The 13,921-nt window shown below is 44.4% G+C and overlaps 1 protein-coding gene across 3 annotated transcripts in view; it reads right to left on the minus strand.

Annotated features, from left to right (window-relative positions):
- Positions 1-13,921, minus strand: part of BRD3 (bromodomain containing 3) — a 132,232-nt gene that overhangs the window by 37,472 nt on the left and 80,839 nt on the right. For all 3 annotated transcript variants that reach the window (XM_029611599.1, XM_029611600.1, XM_029611598.1), the window contains 2 exons: positions 1,656-1,968; positions 1,180-1,317 (listed from right to left, as the gene is read on the minus strand). In XM_029611599.1, the coding sequence (XP_029467459.1) occupies positions 1,180-1,317; positions 1,656-1,856 (339 nt within the window). In that variant the 5' untranslated portion in view covers positions 1,857-1,968. The remainder of the gene's footprint in view (positions 1-1,179; positions 1,318-1,655; positions 1,969-13,921) is intronic.

A 13,921-nucleotide genomic window follows, 5' to 3' on the forward strand; every position in this document is an offset into this window, starting at 1 on the left:
AAATATTTCAAATACTATTAACTTCTCATGTTTTATTTCACCTGCTTAAACACGAGAGAATGTTTACCCCATGCTATATGATTTCTGTTTGAGCTTTTTTACTGAGGATATGTCCAAGTGATAAAAAAAAACCCAAACAAATACAATTTCCCTAAAAAATCAGGTTACCAAAGCTCCCTGACTCTTTTGGTGCCCAGGAATACAGAGGAATGAGCAGAAAAGGCTCTGGGATCCAGGCTTCATGACAAGGTCTGTATGAGAGCAGACAGTTCACAAGTAATTTTCTTCCTGGAGCCAGCTGTGGAGCAGAGGACCAATAGGACAGGCAGCAGAGAAACAGCATGATGGTTTTTCATTTGGCAAAATTTTGAAAGAGAGAAACTATTTCTCTAATGTTTATGTTTACTGTACTTGGTAGCATAATCAGAAGACTCAGTCTTGTGCATTACGCTCAAAAGGAAAAACACAGATGCAGAAAAGACAGAAACATGTGTTTCTGAAGTCAGAAAATGGACGTTTCTCAGTAGTGCTGTTTAGAACAGATGGCAGGTTTACCAGGCCCCAGAATTGTTTTAGCAAAAACAAACTGTTGTTTTAATACTGGAACACTGAAGACATTAATGTCACATTAAAAATCCAACTCTAGAATGTAATGCATTTTCATTTGTAGGTGTACCATGTCCTTTCAAAACGACGATGCTGTGCAAAAATCCTATTTCAATAAAGTAACGCCCAACACAACTCTCTGACAAATGGATGATGGCACCCTGAAGAGGTGCCAGGGAAGGAGAAAAGAAAAGAGAAGCAGGCAACCAGCTTGTGTGAGACCGGCACTAACGAGTCAGTTGTCAGCAAGATAGATCGCCGGCCCAGCCCCTCCCCGGCTGCATGTGATCCACAGAGCACAGAGGAGCCACGGTGGCATAAATCAGCGCAGGTGGCTCTTCGTACAGTGACGTCTTAGCTATTTATTGCCAGAGGAGAGAGAGTCACCGAATCCCGAACTAAAAACCCCTCTTACAACATTTCTGCAGTCCAAGCTGAGAGCTCCTCCCTCCCTGCAGACCAGGTCAGTGCCAAAACTCTTCTCTTGCCCCCTCACTCCAAACCCCACAGTGTAAGAAGATAGGCCACTTGAAAACGCTGTAAAAAGCAAACAGAGTAACTGCAATACTTTACCTTGTTATAAATATAACAGTTTGTAAACATTGTGTTAAAGTCCTGCATACATTCACTGGCACTCCAATAATAGTTATTCTCCAGCCTCTTCTTAATTGTCCCCATGTCCATTGGATTTTTAATTATTTTATGATAATCCTGTTAAAAAATAAATTACATGAAGAGGAGACAGTTGCAGTACACATCAGTCATTAACTAGCAATAACATCACTACTACTATTTCTACTTAAATACTAATGGGAGAAACTGCATCACACATTTAAAAAAAAATAAAAATTGATTTGACAGTGGATCTATACTTGCATCAGCTTTACTGATTCTTATATAGCTTGATTTAAAAAATGTATTTCCCCAGCAGCACTATATGGGGAAAACCTTTTATTCTGCATTAAAATAGGGTCCACTAAAGCACTCCTTTATTAAAGGAAGTCATAACCCGGAGAGGAGAGGAAACATGAGCGATGAAGCACACTCACCGGTAAATTTAGCTTGACAGCATCCACAGGCTGGTAGAAAGGCCATGCGAACTGATGCTTCCACAGCGTTTTCACCACCACATTCTGCATATACTGCAGTTGATTGGTCTTCCGCCCAGGTTTACTGCTATTGGTGATTTCTGGGGCTGCCAAGTTGACAGGCCCCTGGGGAGCTGGAGCTGCCGCTGTCGCAGCCGACATGATCCCTGCCTTGTTTTCTCACTTCTTCGTGCAGCAGTTTTGGAAATCTCTCTCTTCCTTTATGCTCCCCAAATGGGATGGACATCCCATTTCCAGGGACCCACCATTCAACCTGTGCATGGGACAAAGGAAGGCAGATACAAATGATTTTCTGTAACAGAAAACGGGTATTTACAGCACCCTGTATTATATACACCTTATCGATATCCCCGGGCTAACAATATAAACATTCATCACTTCAGGAATAAAAGTACACTATGTTGTGGCCTTGAATGCTGCTGGATGGAAGCATACACTGTGGCTATTTATTGGGGCTGTGTTGTTAAGTTCTCCCGGTACTTTTATGGTCAAAGAATGTGCTCATGTGTAGGGCAAATCCTTACCATAAAGCCAGTCAATAGAAATAATCCCTGATATAACAATAAGCAAGACACAATGGGTCATACTTCACCTGGACATTACACTTCCCAGATGTTCATTTCTCAAAATACAACTACATTGTGCTGCTCTGCTAGGTACAGCTCACTCCTGCCATGTCTTAATTACTATAATATAGCAACATTCAATTTCCTACAAGTTATCCTCCCCTGAATAGTTTCTCTCTGTAGCAACATACTGCATGCCTAAATATCGATACCAGATCCTTATTTACTTAAACAAACTTTTTACACGTCCGATACTTCTGAACTAAACATGCAGCCACCTCTGAAAAGTCTGCTTATTGATTTTGTTAAAGTGAGAAAGACCAAACAATGATAGTAATATGCTTTTATTATATGCACAGTAACAGTGGCATAATTTCAAACTAGGGGCACCCTTGCAGCAGTTTCAGAAAGGGCCTGGAGGGTGAGGTCCATCTCAACATTGGGAGAAGCTGCAGGGGCTGTTGGGTGGAATTTAAGCTACTGCATAGTAACAAGTAGATGACAACAGAGAAAGACCAATTGACCCTGTTACTTCAGCCCACACCACTAAGGATATATCCCAGCTGCCAGCCATAGCAGGGTGACCACCTGTAGGATATCACACTTCTTCAAAGACAGGTTTTGATACCTGCTTTTTTGGTTCTCTACTATCCTGGGTAGATGAGCATACAAGTTCCCAGTCTCTTCCAAGTATATTATATAAATAATAATGTTGTATAAGTTGTTAAATTTGTGTGTTGGTCACTCTGCTTGTCTTGCTCCAAATACCATAACTGCGTTTTTTAGAATATCTACTGACTGCGTTTTATTGCTACTTTCAGTATTTCACCAAACATTAGCCCTAAATAACCTTAACTGAACAAGAAATACAATTAAAATGATTTCCTGCCTATTTACCACCTCCTGTAAATACGGCTAAAAGTATGGGTATTACAGAAGAGCAGGCATTCTTTTAGCCTGATTAAGAGGGAGTGATTTTCAGACTACCAACATAAGTATGTAGATGGTATAGAAACTTGTCCTCAAAAGTAGCAAATGAGAACCAGGATGAAGAAGAGAACAGGTGACAGGAATGCAGAAAGCAGAACCAAAGGGAAAAGAAAAGAAATGAGCAAAGAGCATGCAGGAGAAGAGAAGAAACAGAACGCAAAGGGTTTGCAGAAGACAGGCTGAAGGGGGAGATAACAGAAGCATCAATGAAGGAGATGCTGACAGAGTTGAATGCATGTGCTAATTTGGTAAAACATTCATTTACACAGATGTTGTTAAATGGCTTTTTACCTGTCATTTTTGACAGGCACTTATGCTAGTTACTACAGTTGAGCAAACTGAGAACAAGAAGATCAAGTAACTTGTTCAATACCACATGCAGAGCTGACTGGACAGCAATATGTGAACTCAGGTCCCATGTGACATGCAACTCACTGCTCAAACTAGAAAGAATAAACTGAAGAAAGGCTATTTCAGCAAGAGCTTACAGGTAATTAGAATGAAAAGACTGCCATCTTTCATCAGAGCACCTACATTTGTCTATTCATTTGTGGAGATCCAAATGAAGTGGAACTTTCGGCACAGGTTAAAAAGTCCTTCCCAACCCCCAGAACGACGACTGGAACAAACCCCCAGAATGGCACCTAAAAACTAAAATCCCAGCGACTTTCCATACTCCTGTTAGAATCAATAATATCTAGGACCTTATGCAACACTGATGAGAATGTTTATGCTTAACATCATCCACAATTAGCCAAGACTAAGGGGAGCAATGGGTCAGTGTTCATGTCATGTTCCTTGTCAGCATCTGGCTAACAAGAGTTGGACTTTATTAGTACTTGGATAGGAGACCACTAGCCAACTAGCAGGGTAACTAATTTTCAAAAAGCATTCAACTTTATCTGGTATACTCTCTGCCTGACTTATTGCTATCTAATTGTTCACCTATTTTTGAGATGCTTATGAATTCTAAAGCTAATCTCAATAATAACATATCAACATGGGTAGCTTCAATTTGCATTTTGTATGCTCCTTCTTACCCCTCAGATAAAATTATTTCTGGATGTGATGAAATATCTTGGATGGAAGTAAATTGTTAACAAAGCTACCCACAAATATGGTCATACTCTGGATTTAATTTTTCTTAATGCTTTTATCTTATCAAGGCATTTTCCCCATCTGCAAGTAAGAATAATTCCCTGGTCTGACCATTATTTATTAACCAATTGCTACTCAATGCTAAAAAAAACAAAACAAAAAACCACTTAGTCCAAGTTCCATTATAACTTTTCAAAAGAGGGATCATATTGATAGTTCTGGGCTGAGTTAATACTGTTTTAGAGTTGGCAAAGAAAGATGATTGAGATGTATGTTTTATTTTGTTTGTTTTATGGTCTTAAATTGTGTTTTATGATTTTGACATTGCTTTGTGTTATTTAAAATAAATCAGGAAGGCAATTTATAAATTTAAATAAATAAAATATTGACTCACTATCAAAAAGCATACTACCGGCTTTGGAAAATCTTGAGTTAACAATATGGACACTGCAGTTGCTAAATCGGAAAAAGCCACTGCTGAGACACTAGATACCATTGCTCTCCTTAAAACCATTGGTGACCATCGAAATAAGTCTGCTAGATAGTATAATGCAGACTTACACAGCGCATGCTTACTCAGAAGATCTGAGAGGCTATAGTGACATTCTCACACTCCTGAAACCCTGCATGCATACAGAACTCAGTTCAATGATTATAGAAGAAAGTGTGACTGTTTTAAGAAGTACTTTAATGCTGCTCAGTTACAATCAGCTGAGAATAAGCCACAAGAGTTGATTATGCTTGTCAAGAACTTGACTACCCTGCCTAAAACATCTGCACTGAGCAACATCAATCCTTCCTCCTGTGATGAATTTCTATCTCAGTTCTCAAAAAAGATAACTAATGGAGAAATTACTTATCTGATAATTTTGTTTTCCTTAGTGTAGACAGATGGACTCAAGACCAGTGGTTTATGCTCCCCTGTCAGCAAACAGAGACAGAGCAAGCTGATGTCACAGTATATATAGTCCTGCAGTGACCCCAGCTTGCCAGTATTCTCTTCAAAAGCAACTGTGGACAGAATAGCAAAAAACTTGATTAAAAAACATGATTAAAAACAGGTAACCAGAACTGTACTAAACCAACCATAAACACTGAACTCACATAAGATTCTACATACCCCAAGATAGGGATTGGATGAACACTTACCAGTAATCCCTTGGGACTCAGAGCCCCACAGGAGGACTATTGACACACTCATGTGGCAGCAGAGGGTGGGAAGCTGACTCCATCTTTCTACACTAAGGAAAACAAAATTATCAGGTAAGTAATTTCTCCATTTCCTAGTGTGTAGACAGATGGACTCAGGACCAGTGAGATGTACCAAAGCTACTCCCCCAACAAGGTGGGAAGCTGCCCACAGTCCAGTCAATATGTGCAAAGGCTGCATCTTCTTGGGCCTGCACATCCAGACGATAAAACCTTGAAAAGTATGTAAGGAGGACCATGTCACAGCTCGGCAGATATTGACGGGAGACAACAGACTAAGCTCTGTCCATGACACTGCCTAAGCCCTAGTGGAATGAGCCCTAACCTGAGTAACCAATGATTTTCCAGCATCCACATATGCGGCCATGACTACTTCCTTAATCCAATGAGCTATGGTAGCCCGCAAAGCCAGAGCATCCTGCTTACTCCCGCCATGGAGAACAAACAGGCAATCTGACTTTCAAAAAGACTCAGAGACCTCCAGATACCACACGACAAGATGCTTAACATCCAAGGAGTGCAAAAGGCAGAACTCCTCCACATCCCTGACCTTATCCAGGGATGGCAAGGAGATGGACTGATTCAAATGAAAGTCCGAGACTACCTTGGGCAAGAAGGATGGAACAGTACACAGCTGTAATGCCCCCAGCATCACCCAAAGGAACGGCTCCTGGCAAGACAAAGCCTACAGCTCAGAAATCCGATGCGCAGAACATACAGCCACCAAGAACACAGTCTTCAAAGTCAACAACCGTAAGGAAAGGCTATTGGTCAGAACATAGGGCCCACCAAAAAGTCCAGCACAAAATTAAGACTCCATAATGGAACATGTAACCTCAAGGGAGGCCCAAGATGCTTTACTCCCTTCAAAAAATGGGCCACATCAGGATAAGACGACGAAGAAACACGATTCACCAGGTCTCTGAAATACGCAAGAGCCACAACCAGCACCTTCAAGGAACCAAGGGCCAAGCCTTTATTCAATCCATCCTGCAAAAAATCCAGAATGAGAGGGATCATAACTGAACCAGGAATAACACCCCGCTCCTCACACCAGGCCTTAAAAACTCTCCAAACCCGCACATAAGCCAAGGAAGTGAAGAACATGCGAGCGCAGAGTAAAGTGACAATCATTGCAGAGGAATTACCATGCTTTAACAGGCGAGCCCTCTCAAGGGCAAAACTGTAAGACAGAATCAAGTTGGATCCTCATGAAAAACTGGTCCCTGTTGCAGCAGATCCAGGTGGGGTGGAAGACAAAGGGGGCCTCCACCAGGAGATGTCGCAAATCCGCATACAATGGATGCCTGGGCCAGTCTGGCGCCACCAGGAGTACTAGCCCCCTGTGGCCTTCGATGTTGTGAATTATCCTGCCCAGAAAGGGCCACGGAGGAAAGGCATAAAGCAATCTGTCTTCCAGCCAGACCTGTATGAAAGCGTGTATTCTGAAGGACCATGGATCTCTCCTGCGACTGTAGAATCGAGGAATCTTAGCATTCCGAGAAGTTGCCAGCAGGTCTAGGAACGGAAGGCCTCAGCGATCCACAATCAGCTGAAACGCCTTGGCTGACAAAACCCACTCTCCTGGGTCTAGACTCTCCCTGCTGAGAAATTCCTCTTATGTTGTCTTTTCCTGCAATTTGAGAGGCCGAGATCATCTGCAGATGGCCTTCCGCCCATTCCATCAGCGTCTATTTCCTGCGACACTTGCTGGCTCTTGGTTCCTCCCTGGCAATTGATATAGGCCACCATCTTTGCATTGTCAGACATCATGCAAACTACTTGATTCCACAGCCTGGGATGAACTGCAAGTGTGCCAGCTGTACCATCTGGGCCTCCAGGCGATTGTTGTTCCAGTGGGACTTTTTGGCATTCCAACATCTCTGGGCCATTAACGCCAGACAGTGAGCCCCCAACCATGAAGACTCGCATCTGTCGTGATTACCAACCAGGCCGGAGAGGACAAGGGAACGCCCTTTCTCAGATGATCCTCCTGCAACCACCACTGGAGGTGGGAGCAGATTTCCGTAGGCAAGTGGAGCCAAACCGCATAATTCTGAGACTGCGGGTTCCAACAAGATAGCAGAGAGCGCTGAAGAGGATGCATATGAACCCTTGCCCACAGCACCACTTCCAGGGTAGCCACTCTCAAGCAGAGTACCTGTAGGTAGGACCACACCACAGGGCGTATAGTGTTCATCAACTGACGCTTTTGAGACATCAATCTCTGGATCCAAACTTCCAGTAGGAAAACTCTGTCCTGTCAGGTGTTGAATCGGACCCCCAGATTTCTGGTCTCCTTGGCTCTGTCAGAGGATTACCTTCATATTCCCATCCGATTGGAACAGGAATGTTTTCTATGCTTTGTAGTGTTGGGGCGCAATTATCAGTTTTGGGCACTGCCTTTTGATCTAGCCACTGCTCCCAGAACATTTTCCAAGATTATGGTGGTAGTAGCGGCGGCCTTGCCAAAAGAAGGAATCCTGGTGCACTCATATTTGGAAGACTGGTTGATTTGAGCCAAGTCTCAGGAAGAGCCATCTGGTGACACACAAGGTGATCTCCTTGTTGCAGGAGCTCGGTTGGGTGGGTGAACCTGACCAAGAGCAATCATATTCCAATGATTGCTCTTGGTCAGGTTCACCCACCCAACCGAGCTCCTGCAACAAGGAGATCACCTTGTGTGTCACCAGATGGCTCTTCCTGAGACTTGGCTCAAATCAACCAGTCTTCCAAATATGAGTGCACCAGGATTCCTTCTTTTGGCAAGGCCGCCGCTACTACCACCATAATCTTGGAAAATGTTCTGGAGCAGTGGCTAGATCAAAAGGCAGTGCCCAAAACTGATAATTGCGCCCCAACACTACAAAGCATAGAAAACATTCCTGTTCCAATCGGATGGGAATATGAAGGTAATCCTCTGACAGAGCCAAGGAGACCAGAAATTCCCCCAACCGCACCGCCATTATCACAGAGCATAAGGTTTCCATTCAAAATTGAGTCACCTTCAATTAATGGTTGACCCTCTTGAGATCCAGGATGAGACGAAAGGAGCCCTCCCTTTTTGGGCACAACAAAATAAATAGAATATTGCCCCATGCTTTCTTGAGATGTGGGCACTGGAACCACAACCCTCAGTCTGAGCAGCCTTTGAAGCATGAACTCCACTGCCTGCTTCTTCTGCAGGGAGTGGCAAGGGGACACCATGAACACATCCCGAGGAATACTACGAAATTCTAGTGCATACCCTTCGCGTATCACCTCCAGAACCCACTGGTCTGATGTGATCTCGACCCACCTCCAATAAGAGAGAGAGAGAGAGAGAGAGACGTCCCGCTATTTCCTGTTCTGGAAGGTGGGTCAGCAAACCTTCATTGGGAAGCTCAGGAAGGTCCACCACCCGAGCCCGGTCCTCTCTTGGGCTGTCGGGGACAAAAGCACTGAGACCTACTGAATGGCCGAGCCCGCTGAACGATCATCCCTCTGTAGGGAGAAAATGCCTGGAACCCCAGAAACGACCCCTCATACCAAAGGGGCATGGTAACTGTTTCTTATCTTCTGGGAACTGAAGCATCGGAGACTCACCCCACTTACTGGCCAGTTTCTCTAATTTGCTTCCAAACAAGAGCGAGCCTTTAAAGGGCATCTTGGTAAGATTGGCTTTGGAATTTGCATCAGCTGACCAATTTCACAATCAGAGTTGACGCCTGGCCACTATCACCGAAGTCACTCCTCTAGATGAGGTCCAGACCAAATTGCAGCCTGCGTCTGCTAAAAAGGCGACAGCAGGCCCCATTAACCTCTCTGGAATTCCCTCCAGACTCATCAATCTCCTGAGAGAGAAAAAATAAGATCTCGCCACTAGGGTGCAACAGGAGGCAATCTGTAAGTTCATCGCCACTGCCTCAAAGGCTTGCTTAAGACTAGCCTTAATCTTTCTATCATGTACATCCTTCAAAGCTGCTCCTCCTATGGGGATAGTCATCATCTCAGAAATGGCACATACCAGAGCATCCACTATGGGGAAAATGCAAACACTCTCTCACAGCTGGATCCAGGGAGTACAGGCCTTCCAATGTCCAATCCCCTTTAAAATTTACCTTTGGAGCATCCCATTCCAGATCAATCAATTCCTGAATGGCATCCATCAAAGGGAAAAAAAAAAAAAAAAGAGGCTTTACATAAGGAAACCAAAATAGGATTCTTCCTCAGCTCTGACATAGCATCTGAAACAGGGACACCCAGCTGTTTCAAGGTCTGCGAAATCAGGACCAGCAGTTCATCTCTATGAAAGAACTGCAACATGTTTGATATGGTTCCAGCCCTGGAGGAATTTCCCCAGCTTCCAGGAAATCAGGATTGACTTCATCATCAGTGCCATCCAGATTCCTGTTGGGAACACCCACAGGGAGCAGAGGTGAGCTCTGGTACTTAAGCATAGGACTGGAAGAGGGAGGAGCTACCAGAAATGGGGGAAGTGGAGGACCGTACCTGAAGAAAGGCTTGTAAGCCTTGAAAAAATTCCACTCAAGAAAAAGCAGCTGGGTCCAGACCAAGCCCAGAAGGAATTGGAGCTTGTCCCTCAGAACTGCCTTTGCCAGCGGAGAAGCCAAGATCAGGCGTCCCCCTAGTCAAGGCCGTGACCAACCCATCATCAGAATGGGAAGAGCCAGGTTTAGCAAAATCTGAGGAAGTCAACTCTCTGAGGTCTGAGCAGCGCTGACACAGGTTAGAAGCCAGGTCAGGTTGAGAAGACCTAATATGACAGGCAACACAAACAGGAAGATGCTTATCGGTGCCATCGCTGTTGTAAACGTGCATCGGAATGGCTTGTGCTCAAAAATGAAATGCTCCAAAAAATAAGCACCTAGAAGAAAGCATGGCAAGGTGCACACGCAACCTGTGCACCATTTTAAGCATGAAAAAAAGTATGTGCATGAAACAACTCATCAAAAAAATGAGTACAATATGCATGTGCAGTGCTGACACATTGTGCATACCGACGTCCTATAGAGGGCAGAACACACACAAGAGCGTGTGAAAACAGCTGCCACAGCCTACCACACTGAGTGCAAGAAAAAAGCCTAAGTGCGGGGCCTAGCCCACCTGGGGCCGCTCAACCCACCAGGCTGCCCAGTTCCCCAACCCCAATGGAAGCGGGAACGAACAACGGTACGGCGCACCTTAACTGAGCTCAGCGCTTACTGGCTGAGTACAGAGACAGTCACCGCCGTGCTTAGCCTCCTGCACCCTCTGCCTTTCAGCTAAACTAGCCAGGAAACCCAGCTACAGGACCAAGGCACACCTCTGAGGGACCACGAAAATCGCCTCAGGAATTCTTAACTGGGGGAAGGGACCTTTAAGTGTCACTGCAGGAGAGCGGGGCTTTCTTTTCCTGAATTTAGAATTTCAAATGTCTCCTTCCAAAAAGCTCGAAGCAATCCCCATAAGGAGATGCACATCCACCATCTGCTGGAGAAGGAGAACACTGGCAGGCTAGGGTCACTGCAGGGCTATATAATACTGTGACGTCAGCTTGCTCCATCTCAATCTGCTGGCAAGGGAGCATAAACCCACTGGTCCTGGTCCTTCTGTCTACATGCTAGGAAGCATATGTTCTACATTCTCTCCAGGTTGTCTTCAGGCCTGTAACTCCTTAGATGTTTTTGAAAAAAAAAAAAAGTGAGCAGTTCCAGCCCATCTCACAGGTTGAGACATCTAAGATTCTTGCCAAAACGAGTTCCTCCTCTTGCTCTCTAAACCCATCCTACTTCTGTGATGAAAGGGGTAAAAGAGATAATTTCTCCAGCCTTGACCACCACTGCAAACGTCACCTTAGATGAAGGGAAATTTCCCCAAGTCCTTAAATGAGCATCTGTCCAACCTTTACTTAAGAAACCAGGGCTTAATCCTTCAGACAATGAACTATAGCTCCATCTCCTCATTTCCATTCCTATCTAAGGTTATTCAAGGTTGCCATCTTGAAACAACTTGATGAATTTCTGCAGAAACATCAAATATTAGCCCAATTTCAACTTACGTTTTGAAAGGGCCTATTACTATCAAGTCTCAATGCTTTTAGGAGTGGTTTTGATGGTGAACAGGGAGAAGTGTTGGTCCTGCTCGGACTCTATGGCATTTTACCCCGTTAACCATCAAATTTTCTCATATAGACTTTGAGTGTGTGATAGATCTGGTGCAGTCTTAGAATGGTTTAAATCTTTTCTGAGAGAACACACAGAATTACCATAGACTCTAATCAATTGACGTGGCAAACGGTAACAGGTGTTCCTCAGGGTTCGCCTCTTCCTGCGCTTGGTGCCTATTTGTAAACTCTTGACTGGGCTCTGCGCAGGATACTGTCTTTATGCAGATGATATCCAGTTTTATATCCCTATCTTATCATCCTGGCCAGTTTCCATCTGCCTCTCTGCAGTAGAGATGGCTGGATCACAATAAACTAGCCCTTAATCTGTCTAAAATCAAAGTTATGATCTTTTAGAGATTGAGCAGGACCAACACACCCTCTTCTTTTTTGTTTGAGAACATTGAGATCCCTGAAGCTACATGCGTAAAAAGTCTGGGAGTCATATTTGACAAAGAACTAACAATGCAAGACCAAATAAAAGTGATGATTAAACCTATTTTAAAACTGCATTTGTTAAGCCCTTTAAAAATATTGTTGGGTCACTGAGAATTTCAATCAGTTGTTTAAACATTGATTCTCCCTACCTTCAACTACTATAATTCTCTGTTCATTGGTTTACCAGGGTCCACACTCCGTGTTATCTGATGGCAAGAGACCAAATGGGGAAAACCCAATACTGCAGCTGTGACAGAACTCAGCTGTGCATCTAGTTTCAGGCCAGATAAGCGAGCTCATAGTACTTCTGTATTGCATGTGCTCCACTGGTTACCTGTGGGCTGGAGAGGTCCCATTTAAAGCTGCCCTCCTGATCCATAAAATGTTAGGCTCAGATGCATTACACCCTGGATGAATTCTATGTTACATATCTATAACCCTTGTCGAGCTCTGAGATTATCTCAGAGGGGTTTATCAGACACCCCTTCCGTTTGTTCTGCACATCTCACTCAGACATGTGAGGGCATAGTCCCTCACTGTGAATTACTGTCTGTAACATTATTTATTTATTTAAACACTTTTCTATACCGACCTTCATGGTTAAAAGACCATATCAGATCGGTTTACATCGAACTGGGGGACTGAACCAAAGACAATAGTATAAAACAGGAAAAAACAAAAACAAATTATTATGAGTGACTACATATATGAAGACATTCAAAAATTGCTTAATAGCTTTCTGTTTCAATTAGCTTTGCCTGATCTAGTCAAGAGTTCAAGATGTTTAACTGTTTTATGTTAAATCACTTATGTATGTTTTACTTGTACACCACCTAGAGCTGTGGTCATAGGCAGTTTTACATACATAAATAAATCCTACTAAGCAGACTGAATTCACAAGTATGAAGCCTTGACTAAAACACAGAGGAAAGATACTGTGTTATCTGATGGCAAGAGACCAAATGGGGAAAACCCAATACTGCAGCATGAGGACCAGAACATAGCACAGTCCTGGGCAAGGTATGAGTCAGTTCCTTGGCCCAGAATAGGAAAGACTACATGTTACATCAATGGAGAAGTATTTTTCTCACATATTTAGTATACATTAGGGGTGTGAATCGTGTGATCGATCGTCTTAACGATCGATTTTGGCTGGGGGGGGGAGGGAAATCTGATAGTCGTGTTTTGGGTTTTTTTAAAATCGTTAAAAATCGTAAATCGGGGGAGGGCGGGAAAACCGGCACACCAAAAAAACCCTAAAACCCACCCCGAACCTTTAAAACAAATCCCCCACCCTCCCGAACCCCCCCAAAATGTTTTAAATTACCTGGGGTCCAGTGAGGGGGTCCCGACACGATCTCCAGCTCTCTGGCCACGGCTGCATTGAGAAATGGCGCCGGTGGCCCTTTGCCCTTAACATGTGACAGGGCAAAGGTAGCGCCGGCGCCATTTTGGTTCCTGGCTCCCGACGTCACGCGTGCAGGAGATCGCCCCCGGACCCCCGCTGGAGCCCCAGGGGACTTTTGGCCAGCTTGGGGGGGCCTCCTGACCCCTACAAGACTTGCCAAAAGTCCAGCGGGGGTCCGGGAGCGACCTCCTGCATGCGTGACGTCGGGAGCCAGGAACCAAAATGGCGCCGGCGCTACCTTTGCCCTGTCACATGATAAGGGCAAAGGGCCACCGGCGCCATTTCTCAACGCAGCCATGGCCAGAGAGCTGGAGATCGCGTCAGGACTCCCCCCCCCCACTGGACCCCAGGT

Source organism: Rhinatrema bivittatum, chromosome 8, assembly GCF_901001135.1.
Source record: "Rhinatrema bivittatum chromosome 8, aRhiBiv1.1, whole genome shotgun sequence".
Taxonomy (NCBI): Eukaryota; Metazoa; Chordata; class Amphibia; order Gymnophiona; family Rhinatrematidae; genus Rhinatrema; species Rhinatrema bivittatum.